The sequence below is a fragment of the Pogona vitticeps genome, chromosome 4 (genome assembly GCF_051106095.1).
Source record: "Pogona vitticeps strain Pit_001003342236 chromosome 4, PviZW2.1, whole genome shotgun sequence".
NCBI classification, from domain to species: Eukaryota; Metazoa; Chordata; class Lepidosauria; order Squamata; family Agamidae; genus Pogona; species Pogona vitticeps.
The window spans coordinates 143,097,259-143,123,019 of record NC_135786.1 but is presented as its reverse complement, the minus strand read 5'-3'; the positions used below and the strand labels follow the sequence as shown (position 1 = coordinate 143,123,019).

The 25,761-nt window shown below is 41.0% G+C and overlaps 1 protein-coding gene across 5 annotated transcripts in view; it reads right to left on the bottom strand.

Annotated features, from left to right (window-relative positions):
- Positions 1–25,761, bottom strand: part of TRIO (trio Rho guanine nucleotide exchange factor) — a 269,555-nt gene that overhangs the window by 44,153 nt on the left and 199,641 nt on the right. For all 5 annotated transcript variants that reach the window (XM_020781274.3, XM_020781278.3, XM_072998502.2 and 2 more), the window contains exons 34-35: positions 25,269–25,512; positions 2,136–2,428 (exon numbers count right to left, since the gene is read on the bottom strand). In XM_020781274.3, coding sequence (XP_020636933.3) covers positions 2,136–2,428; positions 25,269–25,512 — 537 coding nt within the window. The remainder of the gene's footprint in view (positions 1–2,135; positions 2,429–25,268; positions 25,513–25,761) is intronic.

Genomic DNA, 25,761 nt, shown 5'->3' with positions numbered 1-25,761 from the left:
AATGTCAGAATCCAGACAGTGCTAGTTGGGAGGTTGTGTCCCTTAAAATTTATGAAATCTGAGGTATAATTGATCCTCTAGTTTTGTTGGTTCTAACTTCAACTAATTTAGACTGGATCCAACACAAAGTCTGCAAATTTATTTATTTATCCCTCATGTTTTTAGTGAGATACCTCGTGTGATATAGTGGACATAATGATGGACTAGGACTCAGGAGGCCTATGCTCAAATCCCCACTCGGTCATGGAAACTCACTAGGGGTATGGAAATGGTAAACCTCTTAGGCATCCTTCAGTCTCAAGAGACTATGGTAACATGCTCTGTATGAGTGTCCTTTCCAGAGCACGAAGCCTGGGTAAAATAATATGGAGGATAGGCTGATACCCAAGCAGCAGATCCCTCCTCTCCACATCACTGAAATAGTCCAGTGGAAAGACAAGAGCCAATACAACTGGTTCCAGTGACGTCGCAGGAGTTGCCAGAACGACACGAACTGCCTCTGGGACTCCGGCTCCGGATTTTGCCTTGAGGTTAACGCCTTTTCCATCAGTAGATATAGCCACAAGGCAGTGGAGGTTTGAAATTGGAGTTTTCCTTCTCCTAGATGGGCTGCCTTCCGAGGCTGACGAGCCCCACCTACCCGGTAAATGGTAAACCACTCCTTAAATATCTCACTTACCTTGAAAGCCTTATTACAGTTGCTGTAAGTTGTTTCTGACCTGACAGCGCATAACATAATATAAAGTCTATAATGACTCCTAAGATTGTGGGGATTTAAACAGGACATTTAAGCAACCACATATTTAAAACTAAAAGTTCTTCAAATATGGCCTCATTCATATGATGATTTAAGCAATGATTTATAACACTGGCAACAAGCCTTCTGTTTGCACATTTCTCATCCTACTCCTCACTCTGGTATGCAGAAAATGAAAGCATCTAGTTTTTACTTTAGAACAAGCCATGTTCTTTGTTTTGGCTGAAAATGGAAATCTGGTATTTGTTCTAATCCTGGTCAGTTAAAAAGCTAGGTCCAGAAATCATGGTTTGATTGGGATTTAACTTTCGTTAAAACAAGCCATAGTTTCTCCTTTTCAGATGTCCTGATTTCAATTTCAAATGTCATGACCTACTCAGAGGAAGCCCTGAAATTACATTTACAAGTTACCTCTGGCTGATGAAACATGTGAAGGGAAACAGGATTGAGTAAGAAGTGCTGCAGGCACAGAATTTGTTTTAAGAGTGACAAGACATGTTTCATTGGACAGAGATCACTCTATCTGAATCATAGTAGTACCCCCAAATTTCTGCACTGAAATTACACAACAGCAATGTACTGGTCACTTCTTCAGTATAGCAAGCCACAGAACACTAGCTCATCATTCTGTGTCAGAGGAACAAAGCCCAAAACTTTAGCATATTTAGTGCTTTAGTCTAGATCCTTTCTTGCTGTTACATTCCTCATAGATTCTGTGCTGGCTAAAGATACTTAGCAGCTATTTTTAATGACTAAACCAGCTCTGCAGGGCCTCAGAACTATACATCACATCTTATTGATGGAGGAAGCAATGACAAGGCAGAGATGTTCCTAGTTTAAGTTATCCCATGTGATTTTATCTATTCACAGTGGAACAGAGTAAATACAAGAGAAACAACACATTTTGGGGAATGAAAAGAGCCAGATGTTGTTGTTTATGGAAGAGTTCTGCAGAAGATTTAGGAAACAAATTGCTTGCTAAAGGTTTTGGCAGCAACTGAAGACAGGGGACACTTTTCCACTGGTAACAAAAAGCTGAACCAGGCAATGCTGCTCCCCCCCCCCCCAAACACACAATTTTTTTTGGCTTCTTCTAAGAACAAAGAAAAGAATGCTGATGGTGGTAAGTTGGTGTCCTCCAGATGTTTTAGACCACAACTCCCAGAATCCTAGGTTGGGACCTAAAAGGAATTGTTCTCCAAAACATTTTGAGGTCATAAGGTAGGGTCACATCTTCTAGGACAAAGTTTTCTGCTCAGATGAAAAAGAAATATATACTGCAGTCATATACACTCGTTCAAGTACGCCTATATTTAAGTTAAAAATCTGGACCCCAGCCAGTGCCGATCTCCAAGTGGATTGTTTTATGAGCACATACCTCTTCGATAGTCTCATCCTGAGGTGTAGCCGCACTGTCATCAGAATCCTTCTGAGAGCCTGTGTCAGCACTCTTGCGGACCTCTCGACTCTTCTTGTGTTTGTGGGCCAGTTTCTTCACGTGGCCATCAGCTTTTCCACTACTAAGTCGTCTCACTGGGCTGGTGAGCCACTTCCTCAGGGTGTTGCCAGGGCGCTTGGGGCCTGGGGAGCTCTGAGCACCAATCATATGGGGCTGAAGTGATGTCACAGATGCAGGAGGGCTGGCATCATTGCTGGAAACTGAAAGTGAATCTGGAAAGGCAGAGTGAAACACTGTATGTAGAAGGAGGAGGAAAATAAAGGTTGGGTTTTTTTTTGTAAGGGGAAGCATTTAATCGGCAACCATTTGATGTCTAGATTTAAAATTGCTAAGAAACTGGAATTTTTTGTATACTGCTCTGATATTTTCAAATCAATGCGTTTTATAAATACTTGAAAATTAACTGAGACCTATTAATGTTAGGCCCCTTCCAACTTCACTTTCTATGATTCTATAGCAAGGAAAGCTTCTGTTCCCCAGTGAATCCATTTCTATCTGAGCCTCTGTGTGAAAATGGCAGTTAAACTCAAAGAAAGGAAACAAAGGGGGTGGCGGTGGCAGATGACAGCTGTAGCCCCTGCAATGCAGAAAGTCCCAAGTTCCAGGAACTATTGAGAGCATTAGCTTTATACACCACTGCAACCACGCCAGTCAGACAGATCAAGGGAAATGTTCTCATGGAGCACTACTGGTTCCCAGGTAGGTATACTGTTGGATCTTCACATACCATCCATCTAATCTACATGGCTAGAGATAGTGGCACATGTATCCCACCCATGTTGTTGTTTAGTCGTTAAGTCGTGTCCGACTCTTTGTGACCCCATGGACGAGAACACGCCATTGGTTGTGTATCCCACCCATACACAACCAATATCTGTAAGACTTACCAAGGAGAATTCCTACATGGACTATGGCTTTATGTTGTAATTTCTTCAGACTGCAATACACTGTGCCACTTTTCAGCACATGAATGGCCAAAGCAGTAGTAGGGGAGTGAGTTCTAGTTCTCATTGAGATTGTTAACTACTGCAGAAGTTGTATTACTTTAGATTTCAGGAGGGTGCTCACATAATTACACAATTCATTCTGCATTTTAAAACTTCCTTTGCGTATACTGTCTATATTCTGATTTTCACTAATGACAGGGAAGCGCAGGAAATCATACAGGTGATATAAAACCCAATCCACTCAAAATCTTAGTCACCCCTCTGGTTTCTGAAACTGCAAGGTATGGCAAACTCTGACCTATCTAACCACTATTTTCACATTCATAAGAGACACAAATTTGGTTTGTATATGTATTTAGCTGCCTAGAGTGGTCATATAGACCAGATGGGCGGGAAATAAATGAATGAATGAATGAATGAATGAAAATTTGGAAAGCTCAATTTCTTACAAAGTTGAATTATTTACCCTGGTGAAGACTGAATTGTCTTTTGGTGTGTGTCAGTGGAAGAGAAGGATAGCGATGTTACACTATGCCGCAAACATATTATGGTTATTATTGATTTAGAAGCCTATTTTAAAGTTCTGTGGATTTTCAGGATAGCCCATCAGCTATTGTCTCATCTATTAAGTCAATGATCAATATTTATTCCTCTTGTTAAGTCTTTAAATGTAAGTCACTGTACATTTAAATCTGTCCAAAGATATCCCCCAAGTTCATCAATACATACAGAAACCAGACAACCCTTGAAATTCTCCTATCCCTTTTATCTACTTACTCAAGAGTGCATTTTTGTTTAGACTACTCACAAACTCTCCAAGGGGTAATTTACTACTTACTCCTTAAGGCTGAAGTACAGCTCCATATGTGCCTCTGCTAATGGAAATTGAAGTTCATCTAAAGGCTACAGATATTACCCAAAACCAAAAGACACTGAAGGAAAAGAAGAATGTTTAAGCCATGACGAAAATGGACAATAAAATAAAACTTTTCTAGCCAAGCAAGTGACACAGTTCACTTTAAATCAGTCTGCAGTCTGAAGACGACCAAGGCCATTTCTCTCTCTCTCTCTCTCTCTCTCTCTCTCTCTCTGTGTGTGTGTGTGTGTGTGCGCGTGCTAGGCCCTGGGTTTTTTAAAATTAAAAAATGTGCTTAAAAACAAAAAGGTGTAAAAATCCTCCAGTAGCTAAAATATAAATTTAAAAAGTTCAGCACTGGGTTTACGCCCAGGGTAGTCGAATGATTAGATGGGCGGGATATAAATATAATAAATTAAATTAAATTAAATGGGAAGTCTCTCAAAACATGGCAAAATGCTCCATTGGCCCTAGAAGGCTCAAAGCGATCTGAGCAAATTTTGTTCCAAAAAAATTAAAAGGGAGAGGGTTGGCTTGAGGGGGTGTAACCCTAAGGCTAAAAACCAGACATTCAAAGCTTTTTTGCTATAATACATGTTGAGCTTAAGGCCAGAAACTCTCAAGTAAACTGATTTTCCCATGGAATCTTGCCAGCAAATGAAACACACGAAGGCACCCTTGCTTTTAAAGCAGAAAAGATGCTTCATTTTCTATAGGTTAGAGGTGCATTTACATAGCTACTACACAACTATATACCACTGCAGATATGCTTAGCACCAACAGTGGGAGAAACAGCTTGCTGTTCAATGGGAAAAATAAACCAACACTTCCCCCCTCGGTATATGGGTTTCATCACTTAATATTTAACTTCCCTCGCTTTCCCTTCCATTTAGTATTTACAACATAGTGGCTGAAATCCTGTTGCAAAGCTATGTATGTGCATTGTGAAGCTATGGAAGTGACAGGCAAAAAAAATCATGGCAAGATGGAAGTAATATCCATAAAGCACTGCCATGAGCATGTTGTGCAACAGTCCCAATGTGAACTTTACAATCAACTGCACAACCATTATGTTGACTGCACAACCTCAACATGAACCATGCAACTCATTATGTAATGCTGGCTGCTTTGGTGTAAGGCCCAGCACTCTTCCCCTGGTGGAATTTAACATTATGCCAACTTGAACAGGATTTCAGCAAGTATTATATGAAAGCATTTCACTGAATAACATAATAAGCAACAGGATTTTGTGTCCATTTGCAGTGATGTTATCCTGCCATGTAGTTATAGAAGTAATGAACACAACTGAATTCCCTTTGGGAAATAAGTTTTTAAAAAAAAGGAAAAAAAGCCACATATTAATATAGTAGAGATGTATCTCATCTTTAATATGATTAGAGAATTGTAAAAAGCATCTAGGCATTTTTACCCCTAAGGACATTTAACTTCCCAGAGGCTCTTCCTATATTACATTAAAGTGCATCTGCGAAATACCTTCTATATAATAATGCAATGCATTAATGTGACAGGCATGTTTACAAACACATGTTATTCTATACTTGTCAGGGAATGAGAATTGATTGCAGGCCAGGCGTCTTCTAAATGTACTTCTCTAGTAACAGTTTCCTGCTATGAAAACATCATAGCCCTCACTTTTAACTTGAAGCATATGGATGTTACATTACTCACATTAAATAAATGTAAGCTTAAGTATGTGTTTGCCCGCAATCTTATAACCTTAAACCAGCCTCTCTTAAGCTGGTGCCCTCACACAACTTTTACCATTTCCAAAAATAGTGAGAAGTAATCTAAATACTTTTTGAGGGTATCAAGGATGAGAAAGCCTATACTAACAACAGAACCAACAAAGGCATTACACTTATACTGGGCATGTAAACTTGTCTCCTGTGTGTGCCTAGTTACTGAATTTAAATTTTTGAGACCTTAATTTTCTGTTTAAAGATGCAGTTTCAAGAGGCTTTCTCAGAAGCACAGGGGTAATTGTGGTTTTGATCTTGCTAATTAAACTACAGAAAGATCAGATATCAGTTATCTAGAAAATGGGTTGTAGAAGAGGCCATTCTTTCCCAAGGAATCAGTAGTAATATCTATTCCACTTTTTTATCCAATGAAGAACTTTTTAATGCATTATTGTGGGGAATTCTTCTATCCTCATTACTAAGGTTTAAAAACTCAGAGTGGTTTAATAAATTTCACAGGACGAAAAACGTTTCACAAAAACACTAGTGAAGAGAACTTCACAGCACATGAAGCCATGATATAGTGATAATATATGCACAATCCACTTCATGATTAGAAAGTGGGGGCCCTAATTATCCAGGATTACCTTGGTTTACATATTTAATGAAAATGCTACACATCAGACAGCGAGCCTAGTTCAAATCTTGTATCAGCTACAAACTCACCCAGTGTTCTTAGGCAAGTCACTAGTTCTCGACCTCCTATCAGTAATACTGGAGGAATGCTACCAGCAAATCCACATGACTTGTATAAGAAATTAAAGAAGACATATGAGAAGTGCTTTGAAAATTCTAAAATGATATATAATCTCTAAGGGTTATTGTACTTCCTGTATGTATGATAAAAGAGGCAATGGCTGCTTATCATGTGTGTATTGTACATGCAAATTTCCTAGCAAGCAGCACATCTGATGGAAAATGGGTCCTGTTTGAAATCTCATACACCCAAACTTTATAAAACACTTGAACAGAAGAGCACTGGATGAAACCCAACCTGAAGTCATTTCCTTTCTTGTTGACATGGGAAACAGGCCATTTTTCAATTCATATGAAACAGCTTTCTTTGTGTCCAGTTGAAATGGTATTAAATCAAACACAGCTTTAACTTGACCTACAGAGGTGTTCACTTATCTAGACATTGCAGAATTTTTTTCTCTCTTTCCCATGGTAACAGAAACTCTCCGAACAAAAATGAGCCAATGTGGGAATATGGGCCCCCTCCAAAGGTTCTCAGATTACAGCTCCCATGATCTCCATCCAGCACAGCCAATACTGAGGAATGATGGGAGCAGCAGTCCCCCAAACATCTGTAGGGCCTCACATTATCCATCTCTGGTGTAATAGATTGTGTTCTGCTCAAGGCAGGGAGAGCCTGATTCCCTGGCGTTCCCTACATTGTGGCTGTTGTATGATCTTGGCCTAGTCTATCACAATGAGATAGCCTATCTGGCTCAGAGTAAATGTGTGTATGTGGGGCATTTGAACTCTTTGGGAATGGAACTATGGAATCTGATAAATAAAATTAATTCCAAGGGGATTATAAGCAGCATGCCATAATTCAAATAGCACATCTCTTATTAGGTATGTAAAAGTCATTGGGAAAGCTTATCCCATCTCTTCTTCATATGTAACTATATTTGCTGTAACAGTACTTAAATCAGTATCCTGTACATTTCACAGATTTATGGCAATTTATAAATTGCCTTTTTAGGCATGCAGGCATATAGAGAATCTTTACAAGACTAGCTACAGGTGATGATTATTATCAAATCACACATAAAACTCTGTACAAGTGAAAAAAGTGGCCCAAATCTTTTTACCTAGTTATACTGGTATAGCACAAACAGCATAATTTTGTGAAGTACACTGTGCCAAGTTAAAAAAAAAATCACTGTAGACATTGTCAGCTGCATACTGAACGTTATGACTTGGCATGCAGCTCATAATGTTTTGGGGGCAATTTGCCTCCAAAATCTATGCTATTTGCATAACTATGCAAGAGGATTTTGGCCTGTGCATTCCCAAATAGCACAGAATAAAAAATTATGCAAAAGAAGTAAAAGCATGTGCTGAACTATAATAACATTAACACATAAATAGCTATTAGCCAAGGTGGCTAAATTAATTTTCTTTGGTTTTCAGATGTGCTATTCCTCTGATTATCAGAAGCAGCTGAAACAGCAAATAGGTATTCTCTGTCTCTATTCTTCTCAGGTGCATTATCACACTCAGAATTATACTGAATTAAATGGATCTTGGGTCTGATCTTCCAAAAAAGGAAATCAAAAGTTCCACAGAAACAGGAAAATAAGGATGCCCCTTCCATATATTTGAAAGGCTCTTAACTTTGACCTATCAACCCCCAACCCCCGCCCCCAAAAGCACAGATGAAGCATACTGTAAAGTGCTCAACTCCATCATGCTACACTTATTAAGAGCAGATGGTACATGTACATTACGGTGGCTCCTAGAGGCAAGATTTGTTTTCAGTAGATCAAGTCTGCTGACATCATAGCACATCTGTATTTATTAAGGACACTGCGCCTCCCTCCTGCATGTTTGTGATAACTCTTAAAATGGCACAATATTTTATTGATTGATTGATTGATTGATTGATTGATTGATTGATTGCATTTATACCCCACCTATCTAGTCGAACAACCACTCTAGGCGGCTTCCAACATATATAACATATAAAATATAACAAAATTTTTAAACATCAATAGACAAGTTATTCAAGATGGAAAAAGAGAGAGAGAGAGAAAAGAAAAAATAAGAAAAAGAAAAAGAAAAAGAAAGAAAGCAAGTATTAACTGGATGGAAGGCCTGCGTAAACATCCAAGTTTTCAATTGGTTTTTAAAGATGCCCAGCGAAGAGGCCGCAGGAATCTCCGGAGGAAGGTTATTCCATAAGTGAGGAGCTACCACTGAGAAAGCCCGGTTTCTTGTTTTTTCCTTCCGGGCCCCCCTTGACGTCAGACTCCTCAGCCTCATCTCCTGACTCGACTGGGTGATACGGGTAGATTTTGGTGGGAGTAGGCGTTCCGCCAAGTATCGAGGCCCTAAACCAGGGGTCTCAAACATGTGGCCTGGGGGCCATTTGTGGCCTGCCGGATGATAGTTTGTGGCCCCCGCCTTGCCTGCCCCCCGAAGCGCCCATGCGTCCTCTGCTGTCAAGAGTCAAAAAAAAAAGTCTCGTGTCACTCACTGGCTGTCTCTCAAGACAGCGCCTCTTGCACCCTCCATCCGGAACTGCAGCCTGTCAGCCAGCCTGCCTGTCTGCCGGCTGCAGTTCTGGATGGAGGATGCAAGAGGCGCTGTCTTGGGAGAGAGCCAGCAAGCAAGGTGCGCTGCTGGTCCTTTCCGCCCCAAGCACGCAATCCACCGCCGAGCGATGCCTGAGAGTGGGGCATACTCCCGTCCCGTCCTCGAAGAGTGCCTCTAAGTCAGTGGTCTGGGAACAGGGGTAAATTACCCCAAATGGGGTAAAAGTGAAAATCCTAGGAATAATGAGCAGAGCGCTATCCCCCCTCCCTCCCACTCCTGCAGTGAAATCTCAAATTGTAAGCCACCTCTCCCTGTTACTTCCTGGTTGCAGCAGGCACTTGTAAATCCTCAGTTAGTTCAGAGATCGGAGATAAGCCTGCTTAACTGGCTACAGCTGTGGAATAGCCCTGAGCAATCAATCAATCCGGGCTTTGAATGACTGCTTCCTCTGGAAATGAATGCAAGCCAGCAGGAGGCGGGAAAGGATCAAGTTAACAGGGGAAGGAAGGTGCAAGAGACCGAGGGCTTCATCAAGCTTATTTAAATGTATGGAGAAAATGGATGGATGGAGGGTGGATGTGTGCGTGTGTGTGTGAGAGAGAGAGACTGACTCAAAACTATGAAAAAAGGAACAGGTAAGGCTTGAATTAAAGCGGGGAAAAGGGTGGCTTCATCAAATACTATATCATTTCCTTCCTTTCAAATCAAGGGGGTAATGTTGGCTTATATAAATTTTTTGGGGGGTAAAAGTTAAAAAAGTTCCCTGACCCCTGCTCTAAGCCTTCAACAGCAGCTGCCATCGCTGCCGCCTCTTCCAGGGAAGCAGCTCTCTGGCTCTCTTTCTCTCTCGGCACCCCCAGCACCAGCCTGGCCAGCGGCTGCCCAAGCACCTGGTGGTGCTTCCTCCTCCTCCTCGTCCTGCTTCAGCCACCTCAGCTATGGAGGCTGCCTGGGCTCGCCTTGCAAAATTTGCTCCTCTGTCGTGGTGGGGGTAGCTGCTGCTGAGTATGCTTTTTTTTTGAGGGGGGCCCTCAGAGGAAGATTGCCGGACCTCCGTGTGTGTGCGTGTGTGCACGTATGCATACCTGCGGGGGCCCCACCCTGTTCTGTTTAATTTCGTGGGTACCAATACGGGCTTTTCTCCTTTGGCATGGTGATTCTGTGAAGTTTTCTTAAAAATTTATATTGTGCCCTCCGCCCCACTAGGCGGTTGCCGATGCTCCCTCCCTTCTCCGCTTCTTCGTCCTGCCGCTAGTGGTGGTGGTGAAAGTGAAAAAGGAGCCAGAGCGCTGGCGATGAGGGCTCACACACCACTCCTCCTCCTCCTCGGAGCCCCAGCTGGGCTAAGGAAACTCCTGGGTGGCTGCCTCGGGCTCTTGCTCTGCTTGGTGGAAAATCTGATGCGGCCCAGCCTCACCCAGACTCTGCCTCCAGCAGCCCCAAGAATCATTGAGTTTGAGACTGTTTAGGGCCTTATACGTAAGCATTAAAACTTTAAAGTCAATGCGGAACCGAATGGGCAGCCAATGCAAAGCGGCCAGAGTGGGAGAGATAGGATGATATTTTCTCACTCCATTAAGGAGTCTGGCCGCCACATTCTACACCACTTGGAGTTTCCGCATCAACCTCAAAGGCAGCCCCACGTAGAACACATTACAGTGGTCTAATCTCGAGATTACAAGCACATGTACCAAGGTGGTGAGCGCCCCAACATGAAGATAGGGACGCAGCTGGGCTATCCGCCGAAGATGAAAAAAGGCGGTACGGACCATTGACGCCACATGAGTTTCCATGGTGAGCACCGGGTCCAGATGGATCTCCAAGCTGCGAACCTCACTCTTTGTGGTAAGAGTCACCCCCACAGTGAGAGAGAGTTTCCCAGATCGTTGACGGTGGGGCCACCCACCCTCAGGACCTCCGTCTTGTCCTGGTTCAGCCTCAGCCCATTTTCCTGCATCCATTGCAGCACAGACTCCAAGCAGCGCTGAAGGAACAGAACGGCTTCCACTGAAGTTGGAGAAAAGGAGATGTAGAGCTGAGTGTCATCGGCATATTGATGGCACAATGGCCCACACCCCGATGACCCCACCCAGCGGCATCATGTAGATATTAAACAGCATTGGGGAGATGATTGAACCCTGCGGAACCCCACAACTGACGGTCCACGGGGCTGATAACCTCTCCCCAAGCTGTACTCTCTGAGGACGGTCCCCGAGGAAGGATCAGAGCCTTGCAAACGCATGGCCACCAATTCCCTACTCGGAGAGCCTCCTCAGGAGGATACCGTGGTCAACGGTACTGAAGGCTGCAGAGATGTGGAGGAGGACCAACAGAGATGTTTTACCCCTGTCAGCCTCCCTCAGCAGGTCATCATACAGGGTGACCAATGCTGTTTCTGTACCATGGCGCGGCCTGAAGCCCGACTGGAACGGATCCAGGGCATATTTTGTCCTTTGGTTTCTTCCCCCCTCTTTTTTCCCTTTAACTTTGCCAAGATTTTAGGCTTATGTTTCACATACTTCATCTACTTCTTAAAAATCTGGTATGTGTGAGAATAGGTCTTCCGACTAGCTAAAGATCTGTGGCAGCCATTCCACTTCTGATCTAGAGTGCTATGGGGCTCCTTGAAGGATCTTCTGAACACTGCTCTGAGCCCAAACACAGGCTGGCCCTTGACTATACTCACAGCAGGAACTACATGTCATTTTGTATTTATCAGGTCTATTCTGCCTTAACCTGTACTGAAGCCACACATAAGCACAGTACAACAGTGTTTGTGAGGGGAAAAAGAGCAAACCATATGCATTAAATTGCTGCCAAGTGCCTGCTGTGTCCCTTGTATGTACTTTTATGAGCTTTCAGCCTTCTCAATTGAATAATCTCAGTAGAAGAGAAAATGGGACCGAAACCTCTGCCCCCAGAGGATGCTTGCCAAAATATAGACAAAAAGAATGAATGAAAAAATAGCTCATGTTGCTAGCATCCAAGAACCAAGGATCCCCCATTACTAAATCAGGCATCACTTTATGATGCAGTTAATATACCCAGTATACAGCTCCTGTTCCAGATGGAAACTGGAATTTTGTGATTCATAAGGATGTAACTCCTGGGCTTTGTTTTGGCAAAATATCTCTTCACCACTGGATCTCTGTTGACTGGGCCGAGAGTAACATATTTTAATGCCTCCACATGGGGTATGTGCCTGGCTTTTTTGCACTCTAAGCTCAGGATGAGCTCTGATTCTGGGGCCTCAAGTTTCTCTTCATGTATGTGTGAAAGGAGACAGAAGCTGCAATTTTTTTCTTTACTGCACCACTTTTTGATCATTTCCAAACAAATAAAGAATTAAATGTTCAAAAAAGGTTGTACCTGGGAAATGGCAGATAGAGTCTTTACTGAAGGAATGCCTATGCTTCCACTCCCTAGTTAACAAGTACCTGTTAAAATCCAAAAGAATATCCACTTCCTTCTATCTTAATTGACTCAACTCTGTTAAACTTTGCTTCATATACTATGTTTTTTAAAAGTAATATTCAGGTACTCCTAAATTGTCCTCAAACAACTCTCACTCACCGAAGTAATTTCAATAGCAAATGCATTGAGACATTGTGACCCCCCCCCCCCCACTACAGAATATATATATTTAATAGGGTACAGAGCTAGCTTTTTTCCCTTAATAACTTCCAGTTATTAAAGTAAGAAAAAGGGTTGATTTTAAAGTGAAATGCTTTATGGATGAGTTTGTGACAATACATCATTAGTTTAGAAATAAATGCATCTTAGTAACAGATAAAATACACAAGGCTTTGTTATAAAAACAAAGCTCAGACTCTGAAAACGGATCATGTTTTATTGTGAAGAATCTCTTGCTCATCCCTTGGGGCTGTAATCAGAATTTCTCCTAATTAAGGTATGGGTTTCCATTTCTCCTCCTGAAACATTAAGAGGAAGAGGAGGAGGAGGGGTACAAAGGATTCACTTCAAACCAGCAGCACATGTTAATGGCAAACAAACCCACAAATGTAATTATTCTGGAGTAGTCATGGTGAAGTAACCAGGATTAGTCCAGAGGAAGTGGTTTGAAGGTTGTGACGAAGATTCAACTGGAAGGGCCAGGCAGGCTAAAGACTGACATGCTTGATGTGATGACTACTTAAGAATTTTTTCTGAAGGCTCCGTGAACTTTAATTTTGGCATGTATCAAGCTTCATGTTTCAATCCTGGAAAAGTTCACCTTTCTGAAGCCCTCTTCTCAAATCTAATTTGTGTTAGGCTTCAGAGAAGTTGTACATCTCCTTCCAAGCCCAAATCCTGTGTTATGTGGCAAAGCCAGCACTGTTGCAATGCCCACAGGTCAGTAGGAAAGGATGTTTAACTCTTTTCTCCCATATCCTTCCCCAACAGAGGCCTTCCCATTGCTCCAAGTAATCATTTTATTTGTGGAAGGAACCAGAGTTCCTCCTTTGCCCATCGCCACAGAAGGCATTAGGGAAGGAGCCTCTGGCTGATGCACATGTGCAGGGACATGGCACAGCATGTGTACACTGACTCCATAAAACCCCCCAATGTTTGCAGTGAAGGGAAGTGAAATGAAATGAAAGTTATCACAATGGTATTTGGTTAGTAATGTCTCATTCGTGAGTCACCACTTTTAATTCCTGTCATCAAGTTAGGGATTTACCTACAGGAATTATCCCTAAAATATGTTGGAAAAGAATGATATTTAAAAGAAGCAATGGGCGGACAAGAGGGTAATGGGATCCCTTGTCATATGGCATACAGTTAGAGTGTTAGGGGGCATCTTAGTCCCTTCATTGGGAGAAAGGCTGCCTACAAGTGATATTAAACAAAATGAAATAAATTTGTCTTTGAAAACTCCCTGGAGAATTTGAAAATTATCAATACAACCTTCTTGCCTACACTCAAGCTCACAAACTGTGGGAACAGCTTTAATATCTTTGGAAACCATTCTCTGCATTCTCACATCAAAAATAGTATTTTGTTTTAAAATCTTGATAATTCTTAAAATGGGATTTCAACAGCAATGTGCTGTTTATCAACTATGCACAAAAGAACTCTTGAGACATTCTTGCCGAGAGAAGGTGGAAAGGAAATGCAGGCCTGCATTTCATTAACTAACAGCCTCTCTACAGCACCCAGATGTGCTCCGTTCCAGTAAGGGTTCTGCAGTCCATTGTTCTGGCTGACACTGGTGAGGGTCGACAGCAACACATTTAACAACTTCCATCTGTCCTGCACAGGCTAGGGCTTCTTTCAGAACTGGCTCACATCCAAGAGTTACGCCACCCTGTCAACTACAAATGGTTATTTTACTGCATTCCAGCCTTCACCCTCTTTTCCTGAGCTCCCTTTCCCAGCAATCACTTCATAGTAACACAATCCTCCAGAAGGAACGGAGAGATAACATTACATACATGAACAGTCATCATAGTGGATGTGAATATTAAGTAGTAGTGAGTGAGAAAAACTGCATGTTCTATTTAATCCATAAAGTTTATCTGAACTGCAGCCAGATTCAAGAGTGCCAATAAATACTGAGCCCATTACTACCACGCATGGGAGTGGTAACTGAGCATAAGCTATCTTATTCTCTTCCTCTACAGAGCAGCCACTAGCCTTCCTAGTACAGTGAAATGCAATGCTTAACCAGAAGCATAGCAATCACTAAGATGTAGCAGTTAGAATGTTGAATGGAGATGTTAGAAATCTATGTTCCAGTCCCCAATGGGGTGTAAATTTCAGTGGGTACCTTTGGACCATCACCTTCTCCCAGATTATGCTACATCACCAAGCTCCTGTGAAAATGAAGGGGGAGGCAGGAAGTCATTCATTCTGCCTTTAGCGCCTTACAGGAAAAGCAGGATATAAATGTAACCATACAACTTACAAATAAGCGACCAAGGGGAAGCTATGGGCATGTCTCAAATCAGTGTGGACTAAATGGGGGCACCAGAAAGCTTTTGAACTATGGGGACTGGATACACTGAATAAATGCTCAAGCTCCCTCATATGATATGAGCTCACAGCAAGCTCCCTCATATATATGATATGATATTTATTTATTTATTTATTTATTTATTTATTTATTTATTTATTGGACTTATATACCGCCCCATAGCGCTACAAGCACTCTCCGGGCGGTTTACAATTTTTTTTTAATTATACAGGCTACACATTGCCCCCCCAGCAAGCTGGGTACTCATTTTACCGACCTCGGAAGGATGGAAGGCTGAGTCAACCTTGAGCCGGCTACCTGGGATTTGAACCCCAGGTCGTGAGCACAGTTTTAGCTGCAGTACAGCGTTTTAACCACTGCGCCACGAGGCTCTTGAGCTCCCTAAATGTTCAAGCTCCCTCACCAAGAGGTTTTTCAACATCCCATGTACACAGTCCCATTACAACTACGGACATGTCCTATACTGCAAGAATGAAGCGGACAATGCTTACTTGCATGGGGCTCCATAACTGCACATTCGAGTATGATTAATATTGTTTTTTAACAAAAAGGAGAGAAACTCTATACTACCTATGTCGAGCCTTCCAGATGTTTAAAACTATAACTTCTGCAGGATTCATTAAAAGTTACATTTTCAGTTGAATTTGGGGAAACCACTTGAATCATTCATTGTGTTCAGCTATTTCAATTGCTTTTGTTTGATTAGTTCATTGCAAACAGCTGAAAGGCTGTACATTTTGACAATAAACTTGATTTGCAATGGGGGTTGAATAATTTCATTTACAACTGTATATCCCTTCCTTCTCCAATTATCATCTGTACCATTCCATGCTATCTTTCTATTTCAACACTGAAACCTAGATTCATGTGATCTATTAAGGAACCTACAATATTCTCTGGATAGACGTTGGCGACTGAATGTTTCTCTGTACCTCACTGCTCTGGCCATTAAGTTTCCTCCTCTTCGCCAGCATGTTTTTGGCGATGACTGCAATTGACCACTGATACTTACATTGTGTAAAAAGGAAAAAGAAGGCAACACTTTCTCTTTTCTATTTCTGCCACTACCACTACCCTTTCTGGGAGATGTCTGGGAGAAAGTCATATTGGAAAGCTGTAAAAACAGTATTTGATCACATTTCATTTCGTAGTATCTCTGCCAATAGAGATGTTTCTGATGACTTGCTCCAAAGCATCACTTATAAATGATATCAAGGCACCAATTTCTGAGAAGACCTACATAAATCAAGATACAGGTAAAATGAAACAGGGCGCAAAACCACCAGGAGCTAGAAGCTTCCTACCTAGTGAATTAGCAGTCAACTTAGTAGAATGTGAACAATTCCTTACTCATTTTTAATTTGAAGAGTTATTAAGTAGGCCTTAGGTGGGTTTTAAAGTATTTGATCCCACAATCACATTTGCAATAATTGGAATTAAAATACTAGCATTTCACCACAGATAGGAATAAAGCTGTGGTGAAGTACTAGCACCAGAGATTAAAGAATACAGTAACAGCAATGCACAAAAGCCATGTTTGCATTGTTATATTTACATTTTTACTGTCATTAAGACAGTGGTGCACCTGGGACATTCAATGGTACATTAAAAAACTGCTCTTTTGCAATCTGTTTTTCAAACTTGCATTTTCTCCCTCAGTCTTTTCAGAAATCCAGTATGATTTTAAACTTGTTTCATATAGTGAGGTGTAGTTACTTGCTGTTGCCCGTGGTCAATGTGAGCATGTCACAAGTCTTAATCGGCAAATGTGACATACGTACAACTGAATGAGCTAATCTACCTGATTTGGTACAACTTCTATCCCAGTGGCTCTCCAGACTAGCATCTGAGAAACATTTCTCCAAAGTGACACAGTTAGGAAGATGTCAGATGTTGCTCATGGAAGTCTGCTCTGTTTTTAAAGCTGTAATTCATTATGAATCTCAAAATGAGAACCATACACTTTTCAGGAGACACAAGCAAAGTACAGTACTTCCAACACAAATTATACTAAAAATATTATATTTTTTACCTCAGACAGATATCAGATACATATTTCAGTGCCTCATCTACCCAAATGTTCTTAACACATTTGGATGCTTCATTTCTAGGCATGCATGCAAACCCTACTTAACTCAACTATACTTCTGTGTAAACATATACCCTGTTTCCCTGAAAATAAGACTTAACCTGAAAATAAGCACTAGTATGATCTTTCAGGATGCTCATAATATAAGCCCTACCCCCCAAATAAGCTCCAGTTAAGTGAAACTCTGCCCTCCACCATTGTGCAGCATTGTGCAGCAACCAGAAGATGACAGGACTGTAAAATAAAACATCCCCTGAAAATAAGCCCTAATGCATTTTTGGAGCAAAAATTAATATAAGACTCTATCTTATTTTTGGGTATATGCTTGAGATACACATATAAAATTAGATCCTTAATACACCTGAGCTTGCTCTTAGTTTATAATCAAGATATACACAATGCATAAAAAGGCCTAGAAATATTTAACTGAAAATACTGGCAATTTCTACTCATGAGACAAAACCAAATACATTTATACCTTTCAATTAAAAAGTATTGAAATGTAGATCTTTAATGTCTGTTACCACATTGTTATCAGAAAACAAAATCAGGTATCAATTTAAGGTAGCTCCATTTAAGTTAATTTATTTTTGAGGGAGGCAAATAAAATATTTTATGTCCCTGTCCCCAAACAAGTAAAAATCTTTCTGGAACCAATTAAGACTTGATGATAAATACTGACAGTAATGCCCGGTCCATGGGCAATGGAAAATCTGATTCTGGATATGTTTTGTATATCTTGTGTGGTATGCTGTATAAAAGATACTTAGTTGTTTCCACCGAAGCTCATCTTTCAGAGCTTCAATTTATCTGACAGAATTTTCTTCAAATGCCTCGTTTTTGGATACTCCAGTAGCCTTACTAGATATATATTTTAAAAGGTTTGATAAATAGCGAAAAAAAGCAACCCTGAGCATTTTAGATCAAAAAATCTCCCTCCTTCGTCCTTTGTTTCACACCAAGAAAATGAGATTTTATTTTGCTAAAATAAATATTGTTTGGCAGACCATGACAGGACACCAATGCCAACCTTCCCATTTCTGACTTCACATTGCCCATTAAAATGTGCTATCAAACAGAAAAAAAGGCTTATTTTACCTTCTAAAGATAAGATTTGGATGGATTTCTCACAACATATTAGCAGTACATCTGTGCTCCCTTTTTGTTTTGTTATATTAACTTCACAGTTAAGTGTCCACCCCAAATACATCTGTTTGTGAAATGGTGGGGGAAATAAACCCCTCTCTCCCCCCCTTGCCCGGCGCCTGCCCATATTTGCCAGCCATTTGTACCTAAGTCCAGGATCCAGTATTTACAGCTGCCGGGCGGCCCATTTCCACAGTACGGAGAATGAAGAGACTCCAGAGTGTCCATCTGCTCAACGCTGTTCGACATGGTAAGCTGTGAGTTGCTGCAGAACTCCACCTCTGCACACCCCTGAAGAGGATTTCCACACACACACACTGGTCCTCCTCTCTCCTTCCCACCAAGAACTTCCTCACCCCAAGCTGCTGGAAGGCGTTTAATACTTCAGCTCTTTTAAAGCGCCTTTGCCTCTGCTTCAGCCCAGCACCTCCCTTCAGGGGATGCGCTCCTCTGATTCACTGCCCAGCGCAGCTCCAGATTTCAGGCTCACATGTGGGAATAGCCAGATGCAATGGCTTAGCCTCTACCGTAACTAGTCTAAACGACGTTCAGGAAAATTCTGGGCTACAGGAACAACCAGCTCATTTTCTCCCCTTTTGGGAAGGCTATAGCTCAGCCAGCACGAAGGACAACATACAGTTAATTTTAAAACACTTCTTTGCATCCTGAAAAATGAAGAGTCAGCCCATGGAGCAGTGGGGCCTTCCAGTCAGCTAAAATGATCAAGACCACATTGCTAAATCATGAACTAGATGTGACAGACTCACAAAATGAGGCAGAAATCGCACGCCTTGAAACTGAACTAGGGATTGTTTTTGAAGTGCTTTAAAATATGGTCTTGATAACTTATGGACACCATAAACTAGCTATAAACAGAACATAGAAAATTCACAATACTTCTCAAGGAAAAGATGATTTTATTACTGTACATCCTTATATATATTTTACCATCCACCCCTATTCTAGTGAGCATTCAGAAATAAGAAAACAGATACACATCTATACTTATAACGTAAAGTTTTGCCACTATATAGAAACATCTCCTATACTTCTGAATGTCTTGTCACACTTTATGAGTTCTCACACAGAAATAGTTTTCAAAGTTGTAGCCGTGTTAGTCTGTGCAAACGTTTCAACAAGAAACACAAAGCATAACAAAAGAATACCAAACAGGGGCCTTAACTCATTATTAGGTGTGAAATGGAACCAAATGCCACTTTCCCTTTATCTTAGAGTTTTCCAGAAATCTTTTACCGCATAGTTTCTGTATGCTGACTCTTATGTCTGATGAAGTGGTCAATGTTCCACAAAAGCTCACATTAAAGTTAAGCAGTTAGCCTTTAAGGTGCCACAACATATTTTTTTCTTTTTCTTTTTGCTTAGTGTTTCTTGTTGAAATTCATACAGAAAGTTAATGCACAAGAAAAAGCATGAAAATCATACATGCCTTGTCAAATGCAACATATTGCACATCATCTACATGTAGATGGCAGCAACAAAAAGCACTATTTTAAATCCAACTTTTAAAAGTTAGATGCAATTATCAATACAGAGACTGAACAAACATATAAATATGAGATATTTGTTGAGCATACTCCCTATTTCCAGTGTAATAGCTTACAGCTATCTCATTTGGGAATTGTGAAGAACAAATACACTATAATGGAGGAAGCAAAACTTAATAACATAATTGCGTTTTTGTTATTTTGAATGGAGCATGTAGTACAACAGAAACCCAAAGTGGGGTATTAACTGCTTAAGTCAGACGATTCTCTAAATCATTATTTGGAAAACCGAGAACATTTAATTCTTGTTCAGTTATTCAGCTCACAGTTGTAGCCCTTCAAATGTTGGATGAGTGAAATTTCCATCACCCTTTGTCATCAGTGAGGGATGATGGAAGTTACAGTTGAACATCATCTGGAAGGTCACAAGTTGGTGCAATGGTTGGATTTGACAAATATGAGTTACTGTTTATTCAAATCAGGATTTGCAAATCCACTTCAAAATCATGCTTTTAGATTAAGTTCTGGACTTAAGTGCCAATTGCTTTTTGCCCATATCAGGTATCATGAAAGACTAAAGAAAATGGTAGAAGAAACTAGGAACGAGGAAGGAAGTGGTTGGCAGGGTTGGAGAGGAAAGAAACAGTGAGAGCTTGGATTTGGGGTAAGGATAGCAGAACATGACATCCAAGTTGGGCCACTGAACATTAAAAACATATGGGTCAATTAATAAAGCTTTGACATCACGGGACTTCTAAGAAATTGTTTTTAGAAATCTGTGTAGAGCCAATTTCTTTCATACAATTGACCCACCAGAATAAATCATTGCCATAAACTCACCAACTCAAAATTCTCAAGACCATAATATTTCCGATCAAAGAAGCACCATTGAAGTCCCTGGAACACTCTGTCAGACCTCCATATATTTCACTTGGCCAGTTAGTCTATCACAGTTAATGCTACAAATAAACAGGTATGGCCCTACTCTGAGGTGGAACAAAGCAGCTGCCTCAGCTGGCTGATGCTCAGCAATCGAAAATGGCAAAAATATATTAGAAGAGAAATGTCTGTTTATTTGTTTAATATGCTGCCTATCTCCCCCTAGTTGACTCAAAGTGGCTCACAGTCAATTAAAACAATATAACGGCTGAAATTCTATTGTTTAGTGTAGTACATTGCAATTAGAGTAGGTCCATTGAATCAGCGGGGATTTGGTCAATCTGTAAGCTCCATTGATTCAGTGGACGTACTTTAGCTATAACTGACTACGCTATGCAACAGAATTTCAACCAATACGTATAATTAAAAGTACTGTAAGATTTAATATTAAAAATAATTTTAAAATAATCATATTAAAGACCACCAGCCTCTACTGTTATAAAGGGATGTGGCTGAACAGGGAAGAAACAGATTCCCTGTTGTGAGTCATTTGGATGGCCTCCCTGAATTCAGTAAATACACCATTCAATAATACTTCCATTGTTCCAAGTCTGCCTTAAAAAAGCAACCCTTACCTGATGGCAGAAAGACAAGGGAAGGGGCAGCCTCACTTCCCAGAAGAGAGCCTTGCACAACCTGGGAGCAGTTACTGAAAAAGCCCTGTCATGTCCCCACCATATGAACCTATGCGACCATCATATGGTTCTTTGGATAGCCTGGACAAGGCATGTCAGGCTGTATAGGTCATGCAATACTTTGAGCTGAGCCAGGAAACTGACCAGCAGCAACTCTATTAGGAGTCGTATGTTCCCTGTAGCCAGCACCAGTCAGCGGTCTGGCTGCAGCATTGTGGAACAGCTGAGGTTCATGTGCCATGTCAAAGTGCCCATGCAGAAATCCTGAGATCCAGCAGAGGCTGGCACGATCTAAGTCTGACTCTCACCCTCAGATGTGGAGGCAAACTCTTGTTTCATCACTGGCGTTGTAAAAAAAAAGTGATTTTAATAACTGTTAGATAGGCGACCAAAACACAGGTGAAGGTAGGAGAGGAAACACTGTGCTTATTGGCTGAGTCTCCACAGGGTAAGACCCGTGTGCCTTTTTGCAAAACAAATGATGCCAAAACAGGAGACAGAAAGGCTATTTATCATCAAAAATCCTAAACTTTTCAGGAAAATAATATGGAAGGAAGGCAAAGGGGTCTACCACTCCCTTCTTTCTTAAAACCCATAAATTACTATTCTCTCAACTTTGAGCATATCCCTGTTATCAGGGAATTTTGCCACAGCAAAAAGCTGTGTAGTCCTCAGCATCTATTTATTGATGCAGAAGCTACACCATTACTATATTTAACAAGAAAAAAAAAGAGGAAATGGCAGATTTTGCTAACATGATAAATTTTAAAATCTGATCTAAAGGGCAAATTTCATTCTTTCTCCCCCTTTCTCTTTTCTCAGCATATCATTCCTAAGCCTTAGAATTCAAATTTTGTCATTTTGGATCAATGCAACATAGGAATTATGCCAAATTGTTCACTCTCGCAGGACACAAGGCCACCCAGTCCCCAAAGCCAAAAAGCCAGACATAAGGCTACAACTGTTCAATGTTTGGATTAAAACCCAAATTACACAAATTATCAGGAATTTTATGTACATTAAGCATTCTCTATAATGAGGGAGAGGGACTGCTTGCTTATGAACTCAACAGCAAAGAATCATTACATCCTGCCAGTTTCATCTTCTTCTCCACCCTTCTCCCAATTCCCTGTATTTAGCAAAATAGAGGGGTGGAGAAAGAAAAGAAACAAACAAGAGAAAAAAGAAAAACAAAGGAAAAGGAAAAATAAAAAGAGAAAAGAGAGAAAAGACTCACGCTATTCAACTTTGGTAAATCATTTTGGGGTCAATGCATTGTGGATAAATGCAAGATGACATTAAACAAATTCTGGATGGACTGTTTTCCCTTGTTCTAACGGTACAATGTGCCTACAGTTTCAGTACTACCAGCACAGCTGCACCCAGTAGGATTTGGTTTCTTAGGTTACAAACACAAAGATTGCCCTGTTTGCTGAAATTCTCGTGCTTCTCTCAACCTAATAGATAAAAAGTTTTTAGTCAGTTTGCAGGGAACTGTTTCTTTTAGTAAGGATCCGGAGTATTATTTCATGTTGTTTCCTCAACCTTGCAAATAAAGGCACCTTTTAAAAGGTCATCTGGAAGCTAATTAATTTGAGTACAAATGGCTTAAAGACCTTTTCTTCTGAGTGCTCAGTAACTTTCAATTCACAGCCTTTTCTCCACAAGTCACAATCAACTGTCTTTTCTTTGCTTTTCAAAATTGATGAGAGACAGTTTGAAAAACTTGGTATTTGATTTTCTGGGCTTGACAGTTCACCTGAGTCAATTTAGTTGCTGGGGCTCCACGATCATTACCAAGTGGTTATAACTCCACCACTGCACAGGATCACAGCACAGAAAGCATGGACTTTACTGCAAAAAGACCCAGGTTCAACCCCTGGTATCCCTGATTTCTCATAAAGAAATCTGCCAGAAGACCTGGAGAGTCATTGCCAGTTGGAGTCTACAATATTGCACAGATGGACCAAGGGCCTGCAAGAGTATAAAGCTATTTCCTACAATTTCTGCAATATATTTTACTACTGTTGATATCATTGTTAGCATTTAAGAGAGGAAAACAAAACTGGTCAATATACCACATGCATAATATGACTGCACCTGATCAATGAGTTCAACCACATGGTATCCTCTCCTTTTCCTTCCTCAATCTGAGCAGTTCTTCCAACCACACATCTCTAGAACAGGGGCAGGCAAAAGATAGATTGGGATCTATCTGCAGACCTGTGGATGATTTGTTTTAGGCAGACATGGGTTTCTGACCCCACCCATACTTCATAACAAGCTACAATTAAAAAGACTTCCCCCTGCCATTCAACTGTTGCCACAATTTAGATTCTCTAAATTTTAGGAGAAGCAAAGAAGTTAAGACTTAAAAATTCAAGTTCACAATCCATTTACTTTAGTTGGGTCTATGCAGAACTATGCTTTTCTGACTGTAAGTAGGAGACCATTGTGGGGGAAAAACTCTGAAAGCCACATTCTCTCACTAAGGCAAACTGTTATGAATGGTTTGACAAATATATTAAACAGAACACAGAGTCTTTTCCAAGTACACGGATGTCTTATTCCAATTAAGTGAGTTACAAATGGCTTAAACTTCAAGAGGCAGTTTGTGCTGTGCAAGTCTGTTTTATTAGTACATGTATACATATGTCTTGCTGTTCTGAACAGCTTTTCTGTGAAACTTTCCTGACTCCCCTACACTGTCAAGTATTCGCATGGATGGAGTCTCACAAATACTGCCCTGGTTGAATGGTTAGCTATTATGCATGGTTGCCAATTACCCTGTCCCCTCTTCACGACCTCCAACATTGGAGGGATGGTGAGTATAGGGCTTTAGAGAAATGCAGGAACAGCCCAAGTCTTTTCATTCATTTCTGCTTTCTCTGGAAAATAACCCTTGATCTTCCACCTCACTTCTGCCCACAAGTTCTCTGGCAGCATCAGAATATAGTGATGGGTGGTATCTTCCATGCCTGGCACAATGACAAGATTCATACTTCCCCTTTTCATGATTTACAGGAACAAAATTGGACATGAGGGGATGTACCACCAGACACCACTGGGATCTGAATCTGTAGACTACCAGGTTATTTAAATGGCATGCAGTTACATGAGAATAAACATATATATCATTCTTTAGGAGTTGTGTAAATCCACAGCAATTGCTTGTGAATAAGTGTGCTACATCCCAGTTTGGCACCTGCTCAGATAAGCTCATTTGAAGAATGCCGCCCAACAACCCCTTTGGCCAGTCTCCTATGGAAGATGAGCAAAGACTAAGGCTGCCTGTGAAATTTCTTCAGACTTGCTACAGTGCAAGTGGTGACTGCCCTGTACAAAGCAATGAAGCTTCTGCTTGTACAACTTCACAGTGAATATTCCCTTGTTCAATCTCAGAAGTCCAAAAAGACAGTTATGCAAGAGGAGGAAACAAATAAGATTCTTCCTTTTAATTCTGTGGCTCACTCCTCTTGAACTATTCAGCATGATCCTCTGAATATTAGAAAGAGGGAATTAACCTTTAGTTAAAGTCACATGGAATATTCAAGTAACTGTAACCAAACTGTGGGAAATCAGTAAGCTACACATTGCTTCATAAACCTTCATTCTTCAAGGGCTGTTTTAACCATGATTAGGATCCTCCACTGAAGGTCAATTACACTGGTAAACCGGAAATGGGGGACTTGTGGTCATTCAGATGCTTTTGGACTGCACCTTTCATCATCTTTCTCCACTGACTATGCTGACTAGGGCTGATGGAACTGGAAGTCCAACAATATCCGATGGACCACAAGCTGCCTAACAGTGTATAAACCCATCAAGAAAAAAAATCAGTTGCCATAGCATCTACTACATCATTAAACAACAACACAGGAAAGATCAACAGCCAAGTAACTTGAAACATCAAGTTACTTCATCCTCCTACCTTTGTGGTTGAAAATGCCCTCCATTTCCATACTGCTTCTAGAGTGGGCAATGCACAGAGACCCGCAGGGTACCAGCCCTTCTGCAGCTGGAGACCGGTCAGTGGTTCGTACTAGACACCAATCAGGTTTGTCATGTGGCCGCTCTAGAACCTCCACAGTCTGACCACGACGGATTGTCAGTTCATTGCTGTTACATGCTGTGAAATCATGGATGACCACTGTCAACTCACACCCACCAGAGAGCTGCCGAGAAAATCAAGAAAAACAGAGAACTATTAGCAGTGTGCAAAATGCTGGCTGGATAGCTAAGTGGTTTATATATCTGGCTGTGGAGCCCGGAGGCTAGGAATTTGATTCCCCACTGTGCCACCCTGTGTAGTAATGGGCAAGCTGCACAGTCCCAGGGCAGCCCCAGAAGAAGGGAATGGTAAATCACTTCTGTGTATTCTCTATCTAGTAAACCCTGGTAAGTGTCATAAGTTGGACTCAACT